Consider the following 23,453-nt stretch of genomic DNA (forward strand, 5'->3'; position numbering starts at 1 on the left):
CAAAGAACAATGCAGTTTCCTGATTTTGTTGCTGATGTCTCCCATGAGGGAAGTGAGCACAGGAGCTTAGGCCTGCTTGTAACCTTTTCCTGGAGATGACCTTAGCCTTCATGCCACCTTTCTGCATAATTGCACACTTGGAATACTATTTTAAAAAGAAAAAAACTGCTCCAAGGCTACAAGTTGGTTCCACACCCAGCTGCAAGTGGCAGTGCTGGATTTCCTGGATTCTGCATAACTTTTGTGGGGCAAGAGGGAGAAGTAGGAAAAACTGTGTCTCTTCAAAGTATAGATTTGTCTGCAGTAACACCAGTGCCTAGATATTACATTCACATAAAATGTGTACATGCTATAAAGAACTGTGGCCTCACACCAACAAATGAATATTAAATTGTTAGTGGAGAAAAGGCCTTTATTTAGTCCTCCATCAGTTTCACAAGGTGGTACCTCAATGTAACTAGTTAATTCTCAGTTTTGTTAGCATGAATCTTTGCAACCTGCCACCTGTGTGTTCCTGGGCCGATTAAAATGTTAACTATTTAGATTTTGAAAACCTGGCTCTGAGTTTGAAATAACCTTTTAAAATATGACTAATATGAGCTCTATATGTTTTCCTGTCATAACATATCCACATGCCCAAACCAAGTGTCCTGATGCCCAAGGATTACATTTCACATAAGGCTCATCCAGACTACAGCTTTCCCCCAAGGAAATTGACCTTTACCACTGAAACGGAACAAAATTCAATTGGGTTTTCCACTGATTGATAATTGCACTAATTAGGTTTTCCCAGGTAAAGTGGCAGGGCAAATAGAAGATCGCTCGGACCTGTACCTCAAAAGCATGGGACAAGCCGAAGTGTAGACGATAATGTGTTGGCAAGCATGCATTTTTCACCATCTGTAAACTTAAATGTAAAGACCCCCCCCCCCCAGGCTTGCTGTTGGGGATACCGCTAGCCTCTGTGGGGTTGAAAATCTGTGCATGTTTTAAGCTGTATGTTGCTTGTGATATCTAGGGGCCCAGAGGCACAAGAAGGCTACAGTACTGCAACAAGGAAGAGATGAGAACAGATTGCAGGGATAAGGAACCAGTGTCCCTCCAGATGTTGAACTAAAACTCCCATTCCTGAACACTGTCCCTGATCTGAGAGGTCCCAGCACAAAAATTAAGCCAAAAGGCACTGGGTATGTTCCACTCTGCAGTAAATGGGACAGTGGAAGGATGGCTCTATAGTGTGTTCTGTGACGTATAATAATGCAAGCATGAACCAACACTTGCTTTCTAAAGTAGTCTAATGACTCTCCTCCTTCCCTCCCTTAACTGCAAGTGGCTAAAGACCTTTCAAAGGCTATCCTGCGGCTGCAGCTAATTTTAAGAACTCTCCATCTGAATATTTACCAGCTAAGGTTAAACCTGAACCTCTCTGTACAGTGTACATAACACACGGGGCTCTGCACTAGCCAAAGAGCAGCTGTGTAACTTGATTACAGTTACTGCAATTGGACTGGTTTTCCTCTAAAAATACCACAGGTTTGCTGCTATATTTCAGGCATGTTTGCCATTAACTGAAAATAGTGATACACTCAACTTTCGTATCAGAGGTCAGTCTCCTTTGCATGTTTGTTCTAGTAAGGTTACAATACTCAAGTATTGCCACGCATTTCTGGAAGAAAAATGAGGTATCCTTAACTAATCTTACCCTTCCTGTACACAGATAAAAGCTCTGTAAAACATAGCTAAAGGAACCAGTCTGTAGATCTGCCTCTTTCACAGTGGTGATGTAAATGGCTGTTCCTAGAAAGACCCACTCAGCACAAAAGGCTACAAAAGCAACAGCTTCCTTTCCCCCTATGCTGCTATCTTCTGCCCTGAAAACATCTTAGAAGAAACTAAAATCCAGGATTCCTACCAGTAGTTGAAGTAAAAAAAGACAAATTCAAATTGATCGAGATACCCCAAGTTACCTAAACAAGATATTGGTCCCATTCCCCCACTTTTATTTAAGAAAAAAATTAAAACTGGATCAGACCTTCAGCAAGGGTTACATCTTCAAAACAAAACAGAGACCCTGTATGTCAACCTGTTGCACAGAAGGGAGTTTTAACAAACATGTCTCATCTGGTGAGAGGAGCTGCATGTGTCAACCCTTCTTTCTGTAAAATTATCAAAGAGGTATTTTCCCACTATCAAAATCAGGCAACAGTACTTCATCATGAAAAGCAAAGGCTTTGCTTTCATTGCTCTCTGATCAACAGGAAATGATGCCATCTATTTCCTGGGAGTGGATGAACACTACTAGAGTTGAATTTTACAGACAAGCTAGCAGCAGGCAGGCACATTCCTAGAGTCTCATAATCAGAGACACAACAGGAATAATTTAACAGTACAACAGAACTTTTTGCTTTAATTTACAATAAACATGTAAGTTGTGGCAGAGACAAGCAATCTGACGCCATTCCACAGCACTGCCCGCTGCACACAAAAAAGGCATTGCCTCAAGAAACCTCCAGGTGAGGCTATGAGCCAGGTCCCACCACAAAACTGAACAGATTGCATCAGGGCGGCACTGAGATTGGTCTGCAGGCTCTGTCACCTGTAGACCATGCTAAACTGATGCATGGAGGAAAGGGAGCAGTACTCTCCCTCCTGCTGACCTGCATAGAGCCCTTGAACAAAAGAAGAGACTGTGGCTGCTTAGTCCCTGAACAAAGGCAGCCACCTAAATGTTGCCTTCTAGTGTCGTCTGGTAGATCTCTATAGTTTCTACCAAGGGGAGGTGCTCAGTGCTTTCAATGATAGCAATAGCCTCCCCAAACTCAGTGCACATGATAATCTGGGTGGGCTGGCCAGTAGCCACGAGAGACCCTGTAGACTGGAGCGCCTCCTGACTAGAAGCCAGTTCCGTGTGAGTCTTGCGGTGACTTCGCAGGTTGGAAAGAGTCTTGAAGGTCTTGGGGCATAGTGGGCAGGGGTGGGGGCGCTCCCCAGTGTGGATGCGCCGGTGCTCAGCAAGGTGCATGGACTGCACAAAAGACTTGCCACAGTCTGGGCAGCGGTAGGGGCGCTCACCGGTGTGAAGGCGCCGGTGCTCCCGCAGGTGGGTAGCCTGCCGGAACGCCTTACCGCACTCGGGGCAGGGGAAAGGGCGTTCTCCTGTGTGGATACGCTGGTGCAGCTGAAGCCCAGAGGCTGCCACGAAAGTCTTGGCACAAACAGAGCACTTGTGGGGGCGCAGGCCAGCGTGGCGCTGTTGGTGGCGGCTCAGCCCGCTGGGGGTGGTGAAGGCTTTCCCACAGAGTGGGCAAGGGTAAGGACGCTGGCCCGAATGTACTAGCTGGTGTAGCGCCAGCTTGGCCAACGAGCCCATGTACTTGCCACAAGACATGCAGAGGAAGGACTGCAGAGTCGCCTGGTCGCGGCGCCTAGCGCAGCGGTGCTCCTGCAACTTGGAAGCCGTAACAAAGAGAGCCCCACAATCCGGGCAACGGTGAGGCTCATGCCCAGAATGGCTGAGCCGATGCAGTTCCAGGAGGCGACGGCGTGGGAAGGATTTGTCACATTCTAGGCAAGGAAAGGGCAAACACCCCGTATGCACAGTCCGGTGCAGAGCCAATTGATGGGCTCGGGAGAAGGCTACTCCACAGTCTTCACAGGAGTGAGGCCCCTCTCCGTTAGGCGCCATGTGCAAGAGGCGGTGCTGGCGAAGATTAGAGGACTGGGTGAAGCGCTTATTACACACCTGGCACTGGTAGGGGCGCTCTCCAGTGTGCGTCACATGGTGCCGCGCTAAGTTTGCCTGGGAGACAAAGGTCTTGCCACACTCAGAGCACTGAAAGGGCCTTTCACCAGTGTGTGTCCGCATGTGGTTCCGCACATGTACCAGCTTCTTGAACTTTTTGCCACAGGTGGGGCATTTGTGCTTGCGCTCCAGAACGTGCACCACCCGTTTGTGCCGAACCATCCGGATGTGGGTGGAGAATGCCTTTCCACACTGAGGGCACAGAAACCCAGCACTGGGCACTTCCACTGATGTCCCTGGCAGGGAGGAGGCAGCGACAGCAGGGGAATCTGAACCATTTACAGTTGATTCTCTGTCACTGCGTGCTGGTTCTGGAGGCTGGCTGGGTGCCTGATCCCCAGCCCCACGAGTAGGTGGAATGCCGCTCTTGCCAGCATGCGTGCGCCGATGGTAAAGGAACTTGGTCATGTTGCTGAAAGTCTTGCCACAGTGGCAGCGGTGCAGGGGATTGGCTGTATGGCTCTTGCGGTGCATGATCAAAGTCATCTCAGTAGAGAAGCCAAGCCCACAGTCCACGCAGAGGTAGAGCGCCTCACCTTTGTGGATGCGCATGTGCTGCTCAAGGGATGCTGCCTTTTTGAATATCTTGTTGCAGTTGGGACATTCGTATGTGCCATCGACGTGAACTCGCTGGTGAGCCAACAGCCGCTTGGCTGTTGTGAAACCACGCTGGCACTCGCCACAAAGAAACTCTTCACTGCTCCCCATGTGCTCCTGCTGGTGTCTCCGCAGCGCCTCCACTGTCCCAAAGGCCTGCTTACACTCACTGCAACAGAAGGCCTGAGCAGGTGGAGGCACAGCAGGGGGTTCTTCAGGGCATGGCAGCGGGGAAACACGTTGACTGCAAATCTCCTGAGCTGCTGTTTCAGATGGCTCACTGCTCTCTTTCTCAATCTCAGTAAAGTGTTCACCCTGGTGGTCCAGCAGCTCCTCAGGAGTTGGGAAGAGGCAAGAACACTCTGAGCACTCATAGGGATGCATGAGTGGAGTTGGCTGAGGAGGTGATGGAAGGGATGCCTGAAAGGCTGGTGGGGAGGCTGGCTGGGAAGGTGGTGGAACAGATGATTGGAGAGGAGGCAAGGGAGATGGCTGGGAGGTTGGTGGGGCTGACAGGGGGGCTTCAGGTGAAGCCTCTTGTTTCTGGTGTGTTTGGCGATGTGCTAGCCATAGGCTGGTAGAAGGAAAGAGTTCATTACACTCATTGCATTGGTAGCGGATCTGTCCACTGGTAGCTGGTGGAGGCTGAGGCCGGGTTGGCACCTCTCTGGGGTGCACTTCTTGGTGGGCTAGCAGTTCGTCAGGTGACCACAGGACACAGCCACACTCCAGGCACTGGTAACGGTTATCCTGCTGGGGCCCTGTGTCTACAACAGTGGCAGCAGCTTCAGGCTCATAGGGCTCGCCTAGATGGCTCTGATGGTGGATCAGTACCTCCTCCAAAGTATTGTAGAGGAGTCCACACTCCGAGCACATGTACTGATGCTGGAAGAACAAAGAGGGAGGCAGTTCCTCTTCCATGGTAACTGCAAGCTTTCGCCTGCAAGGTGGAGAGAAAAACCAAGGTGAGTTAAAGTACCATGACAGATTATAAAAGAAAAGAGGAAATCAGTGTTTGAACACTGTGTATTAATGGATAGTTGTTTCGGCCTAAAATAAAAAAATAAAAACAGGAAAGGAATATTAATTTTTGGAAGACACCATCCTGTCTTAAGAAAGATAAGGGAATAACAGGAAAAGTAGATAAGAGATTAGGAGTGTCTTTGTGTAGTAAATAATAGTGGGGATTTTGATAAGGTGTATTATTTTAATGCCTCTTGCAGGGTTGCTGGGAGGATAAACGGAGAAAAGTCATGCATAGCTCCATATGAGTTCCTATAATGGAGGTACAAAAAGAAGAACAAATGAAGAACAAAAAGAGCAGGGAAACGTCTGCTGCAGCATGCAGAAGTACCTAAACAGCAGAGAAGACAGATCATACCAGGAATGGAAAAAACTGGTGTCAACCTCAGGCGATCCTGAGAGAGTTTTACACACAACCCTTCAGGAGCTCCTTGTCCCCCTCCTTTCAGTGCCACTGCTATGGCCATTTAAAGGGGTGAAGGGGCGGCCCTGTGGGGTGTTGCTGGTATGCGGGAGGGGCCTCTGGCCCCACAGATCTGTGCCGAATTCACTGCAATGCCGCTAAGAGGGAGAGGGGGCGGGGGGCTCGGGTGGTGGGAGGAACGCCACACTCACCCGGCCCGTGGGCCTGGCCCACTCCTGCCACCGCTGCTTCCTCGCCCGCCCTCTTGCCTGCTCTCAGTCTCTCTCTCTCAGTCTCCTCACACAGGCCCTGCTTGGCCTAGGCTGCACCGCGCCCTCTCATTGACTCCCCCGCAAACCCTGGGGAGCCAATCAGCTGCCTCGATACTAAGGGGGCGGTTCGGCTCCAGCGGCTCGGTGACGTCAAGGCCAGCCCGCCCTCAGGTGGGGCCGACAAGCACAGGCGGGGCGAGAGGCGCCCATTCAAGGAGGGAGGCAAGAGGAGCGTATTGGCGGCTCTCTAGGCCCGCCCAGTCACGAGGAGACAGTACTGCGCTTTGCCGCCCCGCCTCCCTCTTCTCCCTACGCATGTTACGTAACTCCTGTCACAACCGCATCGACCTATCCTCCCGTTCCCTCGCTTACGCAATCAGCGCCGTCTCCTTGACACCCCACGTCCCGTTTACGTAAACATAAGTCTGAGGGAGGGAGAGGCGGCGAGTAGGGGGAGCTGCGCTGCGCTTATAGCGCAAAGCCGCCCTCAATTACTACACCACACCACCCAATCAGCTGGATTAAGCCGTCACGCAAAGAGCGCGGCGTACAGCGGCGCCGGCTGCGAGCGAGAAGAATTTATCAGGTCTGCCGTTGCTTTTGCCGCCGCCGTTGAGATTCTTCCCCCTCAAAGGAGGCTCCTCCCCCGCACGTGGGTCACGAGGACACCAGCGGGCTGTCCGCGTGAGCCAGGGGAAGGCGACGCACGCGCCGCCTCCGGCGGTTATTAAGACGGGCGGCAGGGTCTGCGCGTGCGCAGCCTGGGATCCTGCGACGCCAGGTGGGGGAGTGGAAGACGCTTGACAGCCCGGGCGCCTGCGCGACGGGTGAGGTGGGTGAAAGAACCCTCCCTGCGTTTGAGGTTCGGTTGGCGCAGGCGCAGTCGTGTCGAAGCTACCAGAAAGATCGGAACGGCGGCGCCGTCTGGCTGTATCGGCGGAGGAAGACCCGGTGAGGGGGATTTATTCGTGTGTGGGATTTATTTTTATTTTGGGGGCCGGGTAGAGAAAAGGGTTTGGGATAGGAATGCCGACAGGGGGAAGGAAACGAGGCGGGTTCTGTGGTGCGGCTTTGAGGGGAAGGGGACGACGACGGCTGAGGACGCCGTTTTTCCCTGAGGGAAACCGGGAAACGGGGCTTGGGGGGCCGGCAAGAGAATATAGGCGAGGGAGTCAGAGGAGCGTCGAAAAGGGGAACAGCTGTGAGGCGACGAGGGCGGAAAAATACTTGAAGGAGGCGGGGGGGAGGTGTGTATGTGAAGAGCCGGGGGGGGGGAGAGTGTCGTCTGTGTGGTGGGGGGAGGGGAGTCCCAGAAATGCCCTCGCGAAAACATGGAGAGGTAAAAGGACACGTAATTGCGGCGGTGGTGTAAGCAGGCGAGAGAAAAACAACAACATCGGTGGGAGGAGGGGAGGAGAAGCCACGCCCAGAGGAGCCCCTCCCCCGCTCTCAGAGGGACAGTTTATGCAAATAGGGGGCGGAGCCTTGACTGAGTGGGATAGTGGGGGGAGGGGCGTTTGGGTGGAGAAGGGGCGGTCACTGCGCACGCCAAGATGGGGCTGAGCCGCAGGCACGGGGCTCGTCCACACACACCTCGGGCTGGTTTGTGCTTGCCCTTGTGACAAGGGGGAGGGGAGACTGCTGCGTCCTGTGGCTGCTGCTGCCGCTGCTGCCATCTTGTGGCGCATTTTGGGCCCTGCATCCTCTGAAGGAGGCAGCCACGGCAGCGGCCTTGAGAGAGGATTTTCTCCCCTGTATCTTTGCTCCTTCCACATTGCATGTTCCCTCTTTTGGCTGGGACTCGTGGCAGAATTAGAAACGTTTTATCTGTGTTGTTCTGTGTGTGTTCTGCCTCTTAAGCAGCTTTTTAGGGTGGGGCAAAGTGGTATGCCCTAATCATCCCCATTTCTCCTTTTACAGGCATTTGTGGAGCAGTGTTGGGATCCTTCCTCAAGACCTCTATTTTCCCGGCTCTCTTATAACAAATTATAATCATACACAGCCTGCCAAAACGTGTCTCTTTCCTGTGGTGTTCAGAGCGCAGCACATCTGTTCTGTTCTGTTAGCTCATAACAGTAAATCCCTCTTGGGGTTAGTGTCTCCATATGGCTGACATGAGAAGGCCAATCTTTGCCCACATATGGGAGGAGGAAGAATGTCTAGAGTACTATGGGATGATTTCCCTGCATCGAATGTTTGAGGTCATTGGTTCCCAGCTTACAGAGAATGACATGGATGCACTCTCTTTCCTTCTGGATGAGACACAGCCTTGGACTCACCCATTGGATCCTGCCCTTTGGGCTGTGGCAGCAGCTGAAGAGAGTGGTTCTGAGACTACCTCACCTGTGCTGGAGAGCTGGAAGAGGAAAAATCAATGGCGATGTAGTTTGGGCAAGACTGATGGTAGTCTTGAAGTTGCTGCTCAGAGGCAACTGCCCAAGAATGGTGTACAACTGCTCCTGGAGCTAGAGAGGAGGGGCAAATGTGATGAAACCAACTTCGTGCAGCTTCTGCAACTCCTGAGAGTACTGACAAGGCATGATCTGCTGCCATATGTCACTCTGAAAAGGCAGCGTACAGGTACTGAGCCAGAAAAGTAGAGAGCAAGTGGGTAGTATCTGTTTTCTGAGATCGGTTGAAATTAGTGGACCCAAGTCACTCATTTCAGTGAATATACTCTGAGAAAGACTAACATTGTATACAATCCAGTGTCATTAACTTTGACTTCCTGGCTGAATTGAGTGAAATAAAGTTCTTTCTTGAATGGTCATAATCCTAGCTTCCAACTCAGCTTTCTGGCCAGAATTTTAGCAATAGAAAGATAGGGGGTGGATATCTTTAAGGTATTATGTCTGCTATTGCTTAGTTCAGAATATTCTGATTCTAGGCACTTATGAACTGATTTGACAGGTTTGATGTTGCTTTCTTCTAGAACTGTTGTTCCCAGTTAACATAGTGTCTACCTTTTGATTATTTTTTTTTTTAAAAAAACATAGTTTCTCCTGAGAGATACACCTATGGACCATCTGTCCTTTCATCCGACCGGCAGGTGGACAACTGTCTCAATTCAGCCTCTGCAGAGCCTCGAAATGATCAGTGGGAGACAGGTGTGTGAGTTGTACAGCTTGCGGGGGTGGCGGGGAGGTGTATGGTTTCATCCCTTTTGTGTAGTAAATATACAATGCCATCAGTTTTTACGTAGCTGTTTTATGTCTTGTCTGCTACAATTGTGGATACATTTTTACTAGTTTATAACTTCTCCCCGATGAAAAGCAGCAATTTAAATAGTTTGCATTTGATATCAGATTTGGAGGGAGGGGGTTAGGAGCAGTAGCTGTATGGAATCTGAGCTTTCCTTGCCAGGCTTTGGTGTAAATAATTGCCTATGCCCGGCTTTTTCTCTCTAGGCTCCAATACGAGCAAAAGGAAGCGAGTAAGCAGAGGCCGGTCAAAGTCTACTTCCCGCAGGCGGCGGGGAGCTAAATCAACTAATGCTCCAATGCAGGAGGTCCAAACTCCCACGAAAGTCACCTGTGGTAGGTGTCAGCCTTGCATGTGCTTTTTTTCCGGGGGCGCCCTTGATTTGAACAAAGTATTTTTATAATGCCATGAAACCATTCTAAAATGCTCATTAGCAGCTTGGTTTCTGTTAAGGGTTTGATCAGTGATTCATTTTCTCTCTGGCTGGAGCCAAATGGGGAAAAGGTTGGGGGGAGGAAAATATATATATGTAGCTGCAGTGCTGTCAGTTTTGTTCTATGTCAGTGAACTTGAGTTTTGGCTTGCACTATTAATTTCTGTACAAATCTGGCAATAGGACTTCATTCCAGTGCAGTTGGGGAATGGGAGCTTTGGCCCCCTCTTTGGGGTGAGGGTGGGAAGGTTCTAACCCACTCCTTGTTATGTTGTCTTCAATTCCCAGGGTTCTGTTCGGTACCTATTTTATTGATAGTGCTCTAGAAGGTCCAGCTCTATTTATTTACTACTTCAATTACATATCCTGCCCTTCAGGCAGAATTTTCTGAGAGCAACATAAGAAAGCTTTATAAATGAGGAAAGGATGCCTTCAGACTACTAATCCCTTGGCACCAGTTGCTGGGAGGGATGGTGGAGGCTGTTAATGTCAGTACACCATTACATGTGATATGCTGGTTTTGGAAAGAGACTGGTTTAGCTACTCTGATGTTATTTTTTGTAATAACAAAACACATCATGCCCTATAACATGAGGTAGTTTCATTCATGGTAGTTGCCATTTTTCTGCTTCAGTCATCTCCAATTAAAAATAAATTCAACTTTTGCTGAAATTATATATTTCCAATTAATTCAGTGAATTCTTCAGAACAATGAGGTTCTGAAGATTTTTGATGTGCGGCACATAATTTTGTATAGTATAACATAAAACTATTTTGAGGATTATGAAGCTAGTTATCTTCAGAAAGTACGATTCCTGAGCAAGGGAGTCACGAGTGCCACAGCTCTGGCACTGAATAGTATTAAGAGGTGGTCAAACTTATGAATGACTTGTCCACATTCTTAAGTTGTTTCCAAAATTGTACGTGCTCACCAGTAACATATAGCTGTAATATTTCCTGGAGAGCCTTGTACATCTTTCTGTTAGACTCATTTGTTGAGTTTGCATGTTTATTTTATAGCACACTATACTACGCACTGGTTCTGTATCTGACTTTTGAAAGGGGTTAATTCTCCTGACTTGGTCTGTAACATCAACCCATCAAACTGGATTTTTCTTAAATCCCAGACTCGCCTCTGAATTCATATTAAAACTCAGTTAAGTGAATTATATCCAAATTTCTGGTTTGATTTTCAGTTCAGTGTTGAATGTCTATTTCTAACGCCAGCATATACCCTTTTCTAACTTAGAGCTTCAGATACATGTTGCTGTATGGAGAGATGTTCTGTATAGGGAAACTGACAACACACACACAGTGTTTACAGTTTTCTTACCCAGAAATGCACTGTGTTGCACGTAACATTTGAAGCTGCTCTCACTCAGCAGGTGGGTGCTAGGGGCTGGTGTAGGATCCCTACATAGCTCAATGTGCTATTGTCTTTGTGTCAGTGCAATGCAAATGAAACAAAAGCGAATGCACAAAAACACTTGTCTTACCATCTGACCAATTTACAGGCAATGGGTTCTAACGAAGAAGGTTCAAAAATAATACAATGAGTGTCAAAACTGCAACTTCAAGGTGCAGCTATAAGGCTTCTGCCGGGTAGGTGCAAGGATCAAACTGTAAGCTCCATTCAACACTAGATTGTTGCCTGTATACTTGATGATGTTGCCTTGCTTCACTGGGGCAGAGCTTGACCCTTGTTTTCCAGGCAGCTGCTTCTGAAATAAGCTCTGCATTTTATAACCCTTCTGAATTGCACATCTAAGCTTGGGAGTTTGAAACTGATCTCCTTTTCCAGTTTGCAACCTCCTGAGCTATTTCAGCCTGCAGAAGCTAGAGCTTAGTTACTGAAAAAGAGCATACAAACCCCCAAATGATCTCTTTTTTTGTTGCTGCTTGATTTCTGCCAATTCTTTCTCAATCCACCATTTAAATTCCAGGTTACTAAGCAAAAGTTGATGATAAAGAGACTCTGTCTCTCTTGTGCACTCCTCTCACAGAATGGTCTCGCAAAGGTAAATGAATCCATGCACCCAGATTTCCACCAGTTCTATGTGAAAGCAAATCTGTGTTTAAATGTGTGCTGAGTTACCTATTTCCAGAGGAATCACAGGCAACCCACCCTGCATGCCAGCCTCTCAAGCAGCCAATTTGTAAAGGCATGTTGGCTATTCTCATGGTCAGTGGGGACAAGGCTGCACTGGCAGCTCCTGGGATTGTAATCGTGTACAGAGCCACTCAAAACTGGCACTGTAGGGGGCATATGCTGCAAACCTCCAGCAGAGTGATATAAACAGGCTGGGGGTATTAAAGCTATGAGGACTGTGTGCCTCTTGTGGGACAGTCATCAGCTGATGTCTCAAGTGCCAGTCAATTAAAGGTTTTGCTCTACTAGATAGAAAAGCAAATAGCTCCCATGTCATGTGATCCCTTAGTTATGTTAATAGCTACTGCTGCAGATATCAGGCCATTTAAGAGCTGCTATGGAATCATCCTGGGCTCCTGTTAATCCTTTTTCCTTAGGGCATAAACATTCCCTTAACTTCTTTACCTGTCCTCCAGATGCTTCCATCAGTTTTCTTGGACAGTTTTTCCTCTGGCTGGTCAACATTTATCATTGATGGATGAACTGCTAACAATTAATAGTTCTAAAATCTTCCACACTTCAAAATCCACTTGCATTGCTTGGTTATTTCTCTCATGATAAATCTGTCAGCACAATGAATGTTAACCTGCATTGATACGTGTGCCATTTGGTGGTTGTCAAGAATAAGCAAGAACATGCACCCTGTGTCCTTGCAGTGAGAATTCCCATGTTGTGTCTGGTATCTGCAGCAGTCGCTCTTTATCCACTTACCCAGAAGTGAGGCCAGGGTTTTCACACCATTTTGTGTTCTTTTGCCATATTGAATCTCAGAATGATTTCTTGATGTTGCCATGTGCTAAAAGTCTTGAACCATGTTTCTCTCGGTCCACAGTTGAAATTCATCCCTGGAAAAGCATAAGTATTGGCCCAGGCAAGCGGGCCAAGTACCAGACACTGGCAAAAATACCCAGACAAACTAAAAAAAGCAAAAACTTAAGTGTGGCCCTCATGATTATTTCAGCTGCCTCTTCACCGCTTCTCCTATGTTAGAAGCGACCTGCATCTGGACCCTGCAGCGCTCTTGTTAAACAAGCTGTGAGGGACACTGCCTTGGACTCTGGGACTTGTTGCCTTCTGCACAATGGAGGCATTTTTGCGCGGTTAACATTGTCTGTAATGGGTTTTGCTGGCCTGTAAATATGTGTGTCAAAGGTGGGTGGGGTAATGTAGTATATTGAATTGAATTGGTACTCTATGCTGTTCCCAGTTCTTTTCTGGAAAACTGATAACTTGAGTTTTCTAATTCTAATGCTGAACACACACTAAAGGGTTGCATGGATGATGAGGTGACAGGCCTCAATCTCTGAAACCATCCTACTTTAGTGGTAATTAACTTGGAGGCTTCTTCACTCTTGTTACTGTGATTCAAACTTGGGAAAAGACATTGGCAGAAGCCTCTACAGTATGTGGCTCAGTAGCGTGTTTTGAAGCTGTCTATACTTCCAAACAGAAACCACAGTGGGATTATTTCACTGGGACTGGGGCCTGAAAGTGGAGGGTTGGGTGGGTACCATGTTGTTTGTGCTGCCTCAGTTGGTTTCATTATTGCCTTTATAGGTCAAGTGTCTAATTAGATGCAGCTGCTCAGGGCTTGCATTACTACTGGCTGAGCATGGCCATGGAACAATTAACCACCTTGTACAACTGAGTTGTGCAGAAACCCTCTCCCCACAGTCTTGCAGTTGATGTGCATCCTGCTTGTTTTGAAATAAAAGCTGTGGGTTCCCCCCTCCCCGTGGTCAATAATTGGAGGCTTTTATCCTGTCCTGGGGGAGGAAGAGCCCTCCAGGCACTTAAGTGAGACATAACTGACGCAAGAGGTGCCAGTATGTTGATGCCAACTCTGACAGCTGCTATCATTCTTCAGAGAACTGTTTATATTGGAAAGTGGGTGGGATGGGTATTTAGATGAAATCGTATGCCAAACCATGGATGCAAAAGTTGTATATCTTAAGCTGAGTACAGTACCAATAAAATGAAACCTCTCAGTTACTCTGCATATAGCATATTGGGTGGGAGCTTGTGGTTGGAATGTGAGAAAGGTTTCCAGTGGGTCCTACAGCCGAGCTCTTAATGTGCTGCCCTATCAAGGCAAAGCAGTTGCTGGTGTACAATGTAAAGAGAAATTGTGGACATCTGTTCCTTACTCAAGTTTTACAGTACATTGTTTATTTTGGGGTGGAAATGGCACTGCTCTTAGTATAAGCTCTAGGCTTTCTTACATGGACAATTGTCAAATTCAATTTGTTGCACAGCTCTGCTGTTGCCCATCTGGAAAGAGGGGTTCTAATTGTCATGCTGGTTGAAAACTAGCAACCGGCTACCAAAAAGCTGCCTTGTAGCTAACTCGTATGGGTGGGTGTGGGCTCCAGGCCGTACAAAGTTGCTGGTAAAGGGCTGTGACTGCACTTTGAGTTAATGCTTCTACAGGTGATGACCACAAGACACAGAGAAATTAAAGCTGACGGCCTTGTTGAGCGTATGTAATACACCACCTGCCTCATTTTTTAAAACATATCCTACTCTGTATTTGTTCCATTTCTCCCTCCCTCTTGAACCTTTTAAATTTTTGGCTACAATGCTGATAATACTTTGGGCAACTGAACAAAACACAAACCTGCCCAATGTCCATAGTTACAGCTGAACTTCAGTAATTGCTGGGGCATCTAGAGCATGGTAGTACACGACTGTTGCAGCAAGTCACTCACGAGATGGCTAGAACTTAATTAGCTAAAATTTCAAGTTTTTCCTGCCAAAGAGTCCAACTGGCTGTCAGTAGTTAGCTTTAGTTCAGGATCTCCCCAAGTCGCTTCCCCTTCCAAGTCAAGAATGGCTCATGGCCCTTAATAAAGCAGTGGTCCAGTTTGATAATGCCGTCCCGTAACAACAAGCTATATTAACTTGGAAAAATTATTTCCAAGTTTTTGGATTGAAAATGGCGGGAAGCCTTTTGAAGAATTTGCTGTTGTGGATGACTTTTCAGGATTGGTGCAGATAGCTCAACAGGAATGATTTAGTGGGGGTGGGGAGTACTAGAGGAATGTTTCTGGGGTGAGAATTGAGATGTTTTTAGTAAGTGATTATTGGAGTTCAGCTGTAACTTTGTGCCAAAGGTAGACTTCAAAAACGAGAGTGAACACCCCTTGCTGGGACTGACCATCTTAAGGAACCTGAACTCTTCAGGAGTCTTAGGTGGCCTGCATCTTCAGCTTGGTTGGTATTGATGTTCAGCACCTGCTCATGGCTGTTGAACAGCCCAACCCTGGAATACTGTTGCATGACTGTGTGTTTGTCTGCGTGCTCTGTTTGCGACCTCCAGCTCTAATGCCGCTCTTTCTCTTCCTTTCCCCCTCCCCTTCTCTCTCTCTCTCTCTCTCTCTCTCTCTCTCTCTCTCTCTCTCTCTGTTCTGTGTGTCTTGTTCAGACATCCGGCTCCGTGTTCGTGCAGAATACTGTGAGCATGACCCTGTCTTGCGTCAGAATGTGATGTCAAACAAGCAGAACCATCTGGAGCGGCAGTTTGATGTCTTTGGGCAGTCCAACACCATCCTGAAATCCCGTGACCTGGGCTCAATAATCTGTGACATCAAGTTCTCAGAGCTGTCCTACCTTGATGCCTTCTGGAGCGACTATATGAACGGCTCACTGCTAGAGGCACTGAAAGGGGTTTTCATCACTGACTCTCTCAAAGAGGCCGTGGGCCAGGAGGCTATCCGACTGCTGGTCAATGTGGATGAAGATGATTATGAGGAGGGCCGCCGTCTGTTACTGGAAAGCGTTATTCCCCAGGCCTGGTAACTTTAGCTACTAGGAAATTTAGGTATGTTCCCTCCACTAGTATCTGTCGTCTTCACACTCTCTGAAAACTTAGCATTTCCCCCTACTTGTCAGCTGTCATCTTGCCCCATTGGCTTAACAAGAAGATTAATTTTGCAAGTGGCGTTAGGGGCTTTTTGTCTGGGTATTGGTTGACATGAGATGTCCAGTGCTTCAATAAATTTAAGGAAGAGACTAGCTCAAGGCAGTTGAACAGTAATATTTCCAAACTACAAAACCAAAATAGAGCTACATCCTGTAATTACTAACAGAAGGTAATGCATTTAGCATATTTTCTCCTTCATCTGTAAGTAAGCATGTATGTAGGAAACCTTTTGGGGGAAAGTCCCTGATTTGCATATAAAATAAAATGTGTGTGTGTGTGTGTGTGTGTGTGTACACACACACATATACACACACATCTATACATATAAATGTAAAAATCAAATAGTTTAGCTTTGCTTTTAACTAATAAACCAATTTTTCTGCCAGGACAATTTCAGATGTTCTGTAGTTGAACTATTTTCACAAGTGATACTGAATTACACTGCAACAATATGTGTTTGTCCTAATTTTGAGACTTGTTCAGTTTCCCAGAACCTGCTGACTCAGGTCTTCTATTGACTGATTGGTGCAGGATAGGGTGGGAAGCCTGGAGCCCTCTAGATGTTGCTGGACTGAACCTCTCATCTTCCTCCCTGACCTTTGGCCATCCTGGCTGGGACTGGTGGAAGTCCAACAACATTTGGAGTGCCACAGGCTTGCCACCACTGATATAAGGGCTAGCTCCATTGCTGCTCTTTTTCAGCAAGACTTGGGTCCTCCATATATATTTTATTTTAACATTTTTGACAGAAGTTAAAATTGTGAAAGATGAGATTGGTTTTCTTAAAGCCCTTGAACCAGAAAAAATAACCAAAATAGAAGAGTATCAGTAGCATAAACCCCACAGGTGTCAGCAAATGAACAGAGTCCCAAAGGATCTCTGGGGGTTGGGTGGGGGACCAGCCCTCCTGGTGCCTGGATGACAACAGATAAATGCGTGTGGAGTTGGCATCCATCCTGGTTTTCACTCTCAATCTTTTTCTTCTCCTCACAGGGCACTTCATTTTTACTCCCTGATTACCACATGGCTTACGTGAATTGGATGTAGACTTCAGGAAGGAAATTTCTTTTTAGCCAAGGAACCTTTGTCCCATCGCGGGGCAGGGCTGGATCTTGACAGTGATGGGACTTCAGGGAGTTAGAATTGTGCCGCAGCTGCTCTTGTATAGGTTGAAACTTTGAAAGAGCAACTGGGAATGGTCTTAATTGACATTCAGGTGTAAGTAGGGCTTGGCTAGAGGCACCCACTCAGCGTGGATTCCTCATTTTGAAGTGAAAGGGACATCTTTTGGAGAGCCATTTAGTCCTGATAATGAAGCAGAAAAAGGGGCTTTGAAACCCTTTTGGAATAAGTTGGTATGTGCATCATGCTCACTACCAGTACTTGTGTTTTTGACCTCTTTTGCAGAGGTGGAGAGCATTCTCATTTTGCAGAGTTGCAGGTACACCTCTTAAGGCCAGTAGCAGGGCATGCTATGTTGCCTACTTTCCTGGAAAAAGAGAAATAACCTATTTTCCTTCAAATCTGAATCTAGGGGTGGGCTTCCATTCTTAAGTATACATCCAAGTCCCATGGCAGGAGAGCCAGTGATGATAGAAGTGGAAACTTGAGTCATTTTGGGGGGGAACTTGTCAGTTCTGTGGCTATTTGTACATAATATAAATAATAGGGTTCAAAAAAAGGTGGTGCAGCTCGTTCTGGTTGAATTTCTGAGCTGAGGACACTGCTTGACTGCAGTGGGAGGGCCAGAGGCCAGAAACATGTAATTTAAAAAGTTGTATTTTTTTATATAAAAAAAGACTTTTTTGACAAATGATTCTTAATGTATTGTATTTGCAAATGTCAATAAAGAATAGTATTTGCAACTGCTTGGATTCATATTTCAGTTTTACCAGGATCAGAGGCTGAGACACGAGAGTCCTGGCTTACAGTTGCTGCTGTAGTGATTAAACCTTGTTCCCTGTCCAACAAGGAAAGGCAGTTAGGCTGGTATGCCTGCTGCCAAAGGGAGTTCCCGGCCACCCAAGACTCACTGAGGTGACTAGTTTGGCAAGGGGGCAGGGCCTATACCCTTCTACACAACAGATAGGCCAATCCCAAGAGCAAGGGGAGGATGAGCAAGGACATTTAGAATGAATTCCTCCATTCTTTATTAGTGAGAAGTTGTGAGAGATGATGGGAGGGACATACTGTTTAGGAAGCCAAGAGCCCTTGCGTACCCCTAGTGGTCTTTGGCCAAGCTGACAAAAATTAGGTGAGTCAGTCTTGCTGAGGACCTGGTCATAGAAGCCGTAGAATCATAGAGTTGGAAGGCAACCAGAGGGCCATCTAGTTCAACACCCCCCCCCCCCCATTCAGGAATCCTGCCCGCAGCCTTCCCTGGGTGGGCTTGAACCATCAGCCTTCTGGTTAACTTGTAAGACGCACTGACCCATTGCCACTGCCTGACAATGCAGACTAGAATACAGAGGATCCAGATACCGGCCACAGACTCCTATCTCTAATACATTAAAAATCATCTGTTAATGTAGAATAGGCAAGTACAGCTGTCGGGCTTGGCTATCCAGATTTCAAGGGGGTGGATGCTACCAGGGAAGGCAGAATACAGTGACACTGAAGATTCTCTACTAAATGCCTTGGCATTTATATGTCAGCCATCAGCCAAAGAAATTGAACTGGCAATAGCCCAGTACATCAGGTTTTTCTGCCTTCTGCTGTTTATGTAATGCTGAAGGCGGCGTTTCAACTGGAACTGGAGTTCTTAGCATGCTTAGAAGCCTCAAAATCAAGCCATACTATCCCCTGGTGTCACCCTCTTTAGGCCCCAGTTCCTCCTCTCCCACTTCTTTTTAGTCAACAAACTTAATCATGTCAGTGTGTTTGGTTTGGTATTTCCCTACTCCGAAACCATTCTAGACCTATAAATCATTACCAAGATCCTGCAGAGGTGTATACAGTATTTGATATGAAGACAGACAACTCCCATCCACTTCTGCTTCTGGGAGGAGATCCTACAGCTTACGTCTTGCACAAACAACTTGGATGTATGCCTGTCGTAATCGAGTCTTTCAGAGGCTTCTACTCCTTTCCCTTCCCCCCACCTGATTCCATTAGGCAGGAACAGCTGTGGGCCCTGTCAGCTGCCTAAGGATGCCAGCTGCTGACATGGGTCCTAAGTGTGCTAGGCAGAACAGAGGCAAGGAATAACACAAGCATCAGCTTTCACAGAGTAGAGAGCTGAGCCCCTTTCCTCAGATGCATAAAGTGCCTTCAGGATCTGGCTATGAGCCCACACAGAGTTGCAGAAAGGGCCTGAGCTGGTCTTCCTCCATGTTGGTGAGTCACAGACTTCCCTCTGTAGCAGCGTCAGGGGGACCTGTCGCCCTCTATAGGTTGAGATGTAACTTCCATCAGCCTGGGGGACCAAGGGCAGGGATGATGGGAGTTGTGGTCCAGCCACACCTAGAGGACCACAGGTTCTCAGCCCCTGACCTAGTCCCTGGTCTGAGCAAACATTTGCCGATGGGATAGCTCAGTCGGCAGAGCATGAGACTTACCTTAATCTCAAGAGTCGTGAGTTCGAGCCCCACATTGGACAAAAGATTATTTGGTTGCAGGGGCTTGGACTAGATCAATGTTTCCCAACCTTTTTCCGACTGTGACCCCCTTCCAACCTTGTTACCTTCCTGTGGACCCCACCCCATCCTACTGATTGAATGTTTTGTTTGTAAAGAGAGGGAGATCCATCTTCCATGTATTGTAAAAAGTAAACAACACTTATTTGACTCCAGTTATTTGACACAGAAGGACGCAGGTGGCGCTGTGGGTTAAAGCCTCAGCGCCTAGGACTTGCCGATCGAAAGGTCGCGGTTCGAATCCCTGCGGCGGGGTGCGCTCCCGCTGCTCGGTCCCAGCGCCTGCCAACCTAGCAGTTCGAAAGCACCTCCGGGTGCAAGTAGATAAATAGGGACCGCTTACCAGCGGGAAGGTAAACGGCGTTTCCGTGTGCGGCTCTGGCTCGCCAGAGCAGCGATGTCACGCTGGCCACGTGACCCGGAAGTGTCTCCGGACAGCGCTGGCCCCTGGCCTCTTAAGTGAGATGGGCGCACAACCCCAGAGTCTGTCAAGACTGGCCCATACGGGCAGGGGTACCTTTACCTTTACCTTTACTATTTGACACAGAGGGGAAACCTACAGATAACAGTCCAAAAGCATTCCCTCCAACATTTCTTTGATGAAAATAGGAACGTCCTATTCTTTAAAAATAATTAACTATTTATACCCTGCCCATCTGACTGGTTTGCCCCTGGGTGGCTTCCAACATATATAAAAACATTATAAAACATTAAACATTAAAAAATCTTCCGTATACAGGGCTCCCTTCAGATGGCTCAGGGGTTGGATAACTCCGCACCCTCCAACATTGCTCCAATGAAAACAACGATGTCAAGGAAAAGCGGGATATTTTGGGATCAAATCAGAAATGTGGACGAGTTCAGTAAATCCGGGACTGTCCCTGGAAAATAGGGACACTTGGAGGGTCTGCAAAAGGCGCACAGGGAGTTCTGTATATGTGGGAGAATTTTAAAAAGCTAGTGGTCCTCACTGACCTGGTGCAAAAATATCTTGTCATCTGAAGAAGCCCTGGCTGCCTAGATAAAATACTATAGTCCCCCACACCTTTACCTCAACTGTCTCTGGGTCCAGTATTGGACCACTTCGATTGGATATGCCCAGCCAATGTGGACAGACTTCTCTGAGCTGGAAAAACCCATCACTTGCCCTCTTGACCCATGTCAGTGCAGACAAGGTGTGGGCCCCCCTAGGTGACATCATTAATTTGTTCCTTGGCACGGGGACATTCCCAGGGGAGCTGGAGGAGGCAGTGATGCGTCCGCTCTTAAAGAAAACGCCATTAGATCCTTTAGATCTATCCAATTACCACCTAGTTTCGAATCTTCCGTATCTGGGTCAGGTGATGGAGAGAGCGGTTGCTGAACAACTTGGATTTCTGGATGAAACATCGGCCTTGGATCCATTCCAGTCCAGCTTTCCCTCTGGTCATGGGACCGAGACGGCTTTGTCGCCCTAACAGATGATCTCCGTAGGCAGCTGGATCGAGGCGGGTCAGGGCTGCTGATCCTTTTAGACCTGTCAGCAGCCTTCAACATGGTCGATCATGAACATTTGGACCAGTGCCTTGTTGACGTGGGGGTTCAGGGCAGAGTCTTACAATGGCTGCACTCTTTCCTTTCTGGTCGGGGACAGAGGGTGGCACTAGGGAGGGAAATGTCGTCGCACCACTCCTTGGTGTGTGGAGTGCCGCAGGGTGCAATTCTCTCTCCAATGCTTTTTAACATCTTTATGTGCCTCCTCGCCCAGATTGCCCAGAGTTTTGGTCTGAGCTGCCATCAGTATGCTGATGACACCCAACTCTATCTGTTGATGGACGACCAACCTGACTTGACCCCAGACACACTGGTTAGATGTTTGGAAGCTGTGACTGGATGGCTGCGTGGGAGCATTTGGAGACAGAGGTCCTCTGGCTGGGTCGGGACAATATGGAGCTGGGGACTCAACTCCCATCTCTTGCGGGGGCGCAATTAGTGCCAGCGCCTTCTGTCAAGAGTTTGGGTATAATCCTCAACGCTTCACTTTCTGTGGAGACGCAGATTGCAGCTACAACAAAGGCGGCATTTTTCCATCTCTGCCGTGCTAAGCAGTTGGCCCCTTACCTCTCTCGCCCTGATCTCGCCACTGTGATCCATGCAACGGTCACCTCCAGGCTTGATTATTGTAATTCGCTCTACGTGGGGCTGTCCTTGAAACTGACCCAGAAACTCCAGCAGGTGCCGAATGTCGCGGCAAGACTTCTTACGGGGTCTTCGCCGTGGGATCACATTCATCCAGTGCTATACCAGCTGCACTGGCTCCCAGTGGAGTACAGGATCAGGTTTAAGGTGCTGATTTTAACCTTTAAAGCCCTATACGGCCTAGGACCCTCGTACCTACGGGACCGCATCTCCTGGTATGTCCCATGGAGGACCTTACGGTCTGCAAATAATAACACCTTGGAGATCCCGGGCCTCAGAGAGATTAGGCTGGCCTCGACCAGGGCCAGGGCCTTTTTGGCCTTGGCCCCAGCCTGGTGGAATGCTCTGCCACAAGAGATCAGGGCCCTGCGGGATTTGACATCTTTCCGCAGGGCCTGCAAGACAGAGTTGTTCCGCCAGGACTTTGGTAAGGGCACAGCCTGACTCCCCTTTTCTTTTTGTATAAGAACTAGAATGAAAGGGGCCTCCCAGCATTCTCACAGGCCCATATAAGATCAGCGTAAACAATTGGGCCGATGAGGACTTACTGTTCCCAACCCTAACCCTGCAGAAAGCCATCTAATTAGACTTTATTCTGATTTTGACCTGTTTTTAGGAGGTAATTATTGTTTGATTTTATACTAATGTTATATATCTGATATTAGCTGCCCTGAGCCTGACTTTGGCCAAGGAGGGTGGGATATAAATAAAAGTTTATTATTACTATTACTATTATTATTATTACCTGGGAGCAAGGCCCACTAAACTCAGCCAGCTTTCTTCTGAGTAGACATTTAGTTATTTACAGCATGTGGCGCTGTGGGTTAAACCACAGAGCCTAGGGCTTGCCCATCAGAAGGTCGGCGGTTCAAATCCCCATGACGGGGTGAGCTCCCGTTGCTGGGTCCCTGCTCCTGCCAACCTAGCAGTTCGAAAGAATGTCAAAGTGCAAGTAGATAAATAGGTACCGCTCCAGCGGGAAGGTCAAGGGCGTTTCCGTGCGCGGCTCTGGTTCGCCAGAAGAGGCTTAGTCATGCTGGCCACATGACCTGGAAGCTGTACGCCAGCTCCCTTCACCAATAAAGCGAGATGAGCACCGCAACCCCCGAGTCGGCCATGACTGGACCTAGTGGTCAGGGGTCCCTTTACCTTTTTACATGCAAGTCAGCAGACCAAACGACCATGCTCAGCTAGGCACTGGGGAGCCAAGCCAACGCTGTCAACGGGCCCTTTGCTCCTTGGCTACATCCAAATGCCCCAGTCTGCTAGGTGCCAGATTGGAGTCAGGCCCACGCTGCCACCTGGACCAGCACTGGCGGCAGCCATAAGCAGTGGTCAAAAACGGCAGCCTCAGCGATCTTGGAAACAAACCAGACCTGCTCCAAGAAAATGCATGTGGCAAAAGAAGCGCTAGGCTGCCCCCTGGTGGCCCGCCCTTACCTGCTTGTGATTGGCCAAACAGATAGCCAGCCATTTACGTACTGTAATTTTCACCTGTGCCCCCCTTGGAATATGCTGGGAAACACTGGACTAAATGACCCTTGTGGTCCCTTCCAACTCTGTGGTCACTCTGTTGCATCGCCCACCAGCCAAAATCCCCTGTGTGGCTTTGCAAGTTTCCCCATTAAACCCCTGATGTTGGAGATGTAAAGGGGGAACGCAGGGAGACTTGCAAAGGCAGCTGGTTTAAGGCAGTCTCATGTTCCCTTTGGGAGAGCGGAGATGTCTTAAAGAGATGCCTTTGAAGCAGCTTCTCCCCTCCTTTATTTATTTTTCCTTTTTTATGGTCTGAAACTATTATTATTATTATTATTATTATTATTATTATTATTATTATT

At 47.9% G+C, this 23,453-nt stretch overlaps 2 protein-coding genes across 5 annotated transcripts; one reads left to right on the forward strand and one right to left on the reverse strand.

Moving 5' to 3' along the window:
• Positions 1-1,979: 1,979 nt before the first annotated feature.
• LOC310851393 (zinc finger protein 574-like) lies at positions 1,980-6,602 on the reverse strand. Of its 4 annotated transcripts, none has more exons than XM_083753741.1 (2): positions 6,470-6,602; positions 1,980-5,339 (listed from the first exon to the last, which is right to left on the reverse strand). In XM_083753741.1, the coding sequence occupies exon 2, from the start codon at positions 5,318-5,320 to the stop codon at positions 2,723-2,725; it is 2,598 nt and encodes an 865-aa protein (XP_083609867.1). In that variant the 5' UTR covers positions 5,321-5,339; positions 6,470-6,602; the 3' UTR covers positions 1,980-2,722. The 4 variants fall into 4 exon arrangements, with proteins under 4 accessions (XP_083609867.1, XP_083609868.1, XP_083609866.1 ...); XM_083753742.1 differs by lacking the exon at positions 6,470-6,602 and adding an exon at positions 5,754-6,454; XM_083753740.1 differs by lacking the exon at positions 6,470-6,602 and adding an exon at positions 6,038-6,453.
• DEDD2 (death effector domain containing 2) lies at positions 6,505-17,667 on the forward strand. The gene is made up of 6 exons (XM_083754128.1): positions 6,505-7,048; positions 8,018-8,677; positions 9,094-9,204; positions 9,505-9,633; positions 15,305-15,700; positions 16,796-17,667. Exons 2-5 carry the CDS (start codon positions 8,203-8,205, stop codon positions 15,676-15,678), a joined length of 1,089 nt encoding a protein of 362 aa, XP_083610254.1. The 5' UTR covers positions 6,505-7,048; positions 8,018-8,202; the 3' UTR covers positions 15,679-15,700; positions 16,796-17,667.
• Positions 17,668-23,453: the final 5,786 nt, after the last annotated feature.

Source organism: Podarcis gaigeae, assembly GCF_964106915.1.
Source record: "Podarcis gaigeae genome assembly, chromosome: 8".
Taxonomy (NCBI): Eukaryota; Metazoa; Chordata; class Lepidosauria; order Squamata; family Lacertidae; genus Podarcis; species Podarcis gaigeae.

Excerpts from the sequence above, each read along its gene's own strand:
- DEDD2 (XM_083754128.1), top strand. The coding sequence starts at position 8,203 with ATGGCTGACATGAGAAGGCCAATCTTTGCCCACATATGGGAGGAGGAA. Across the intron at positions 8,678-9,093 it reads TCTGAAAAGGCAGCGTACAG|TTTCTCCTGAGAGATACACC; the intron begins GTACTGAGCCAG and ends AAAAAAACATAG. Across the intron at positions 9,205-9,504 it reads AAATGATCAGTGGGAGACAG|GCTCCAATACGAGCAAAAGG; the intron begins GTGTGTGAGTTG and ends TTTTCTCTCTAG.
- LOC310851393 (XM_083753741.1), bottom strand. The coding sequence starts at position 5,320 with ATGGAAGAGGAACTGCCTCCCTCTTTGTTCTTCCAGCATCAGTACATG.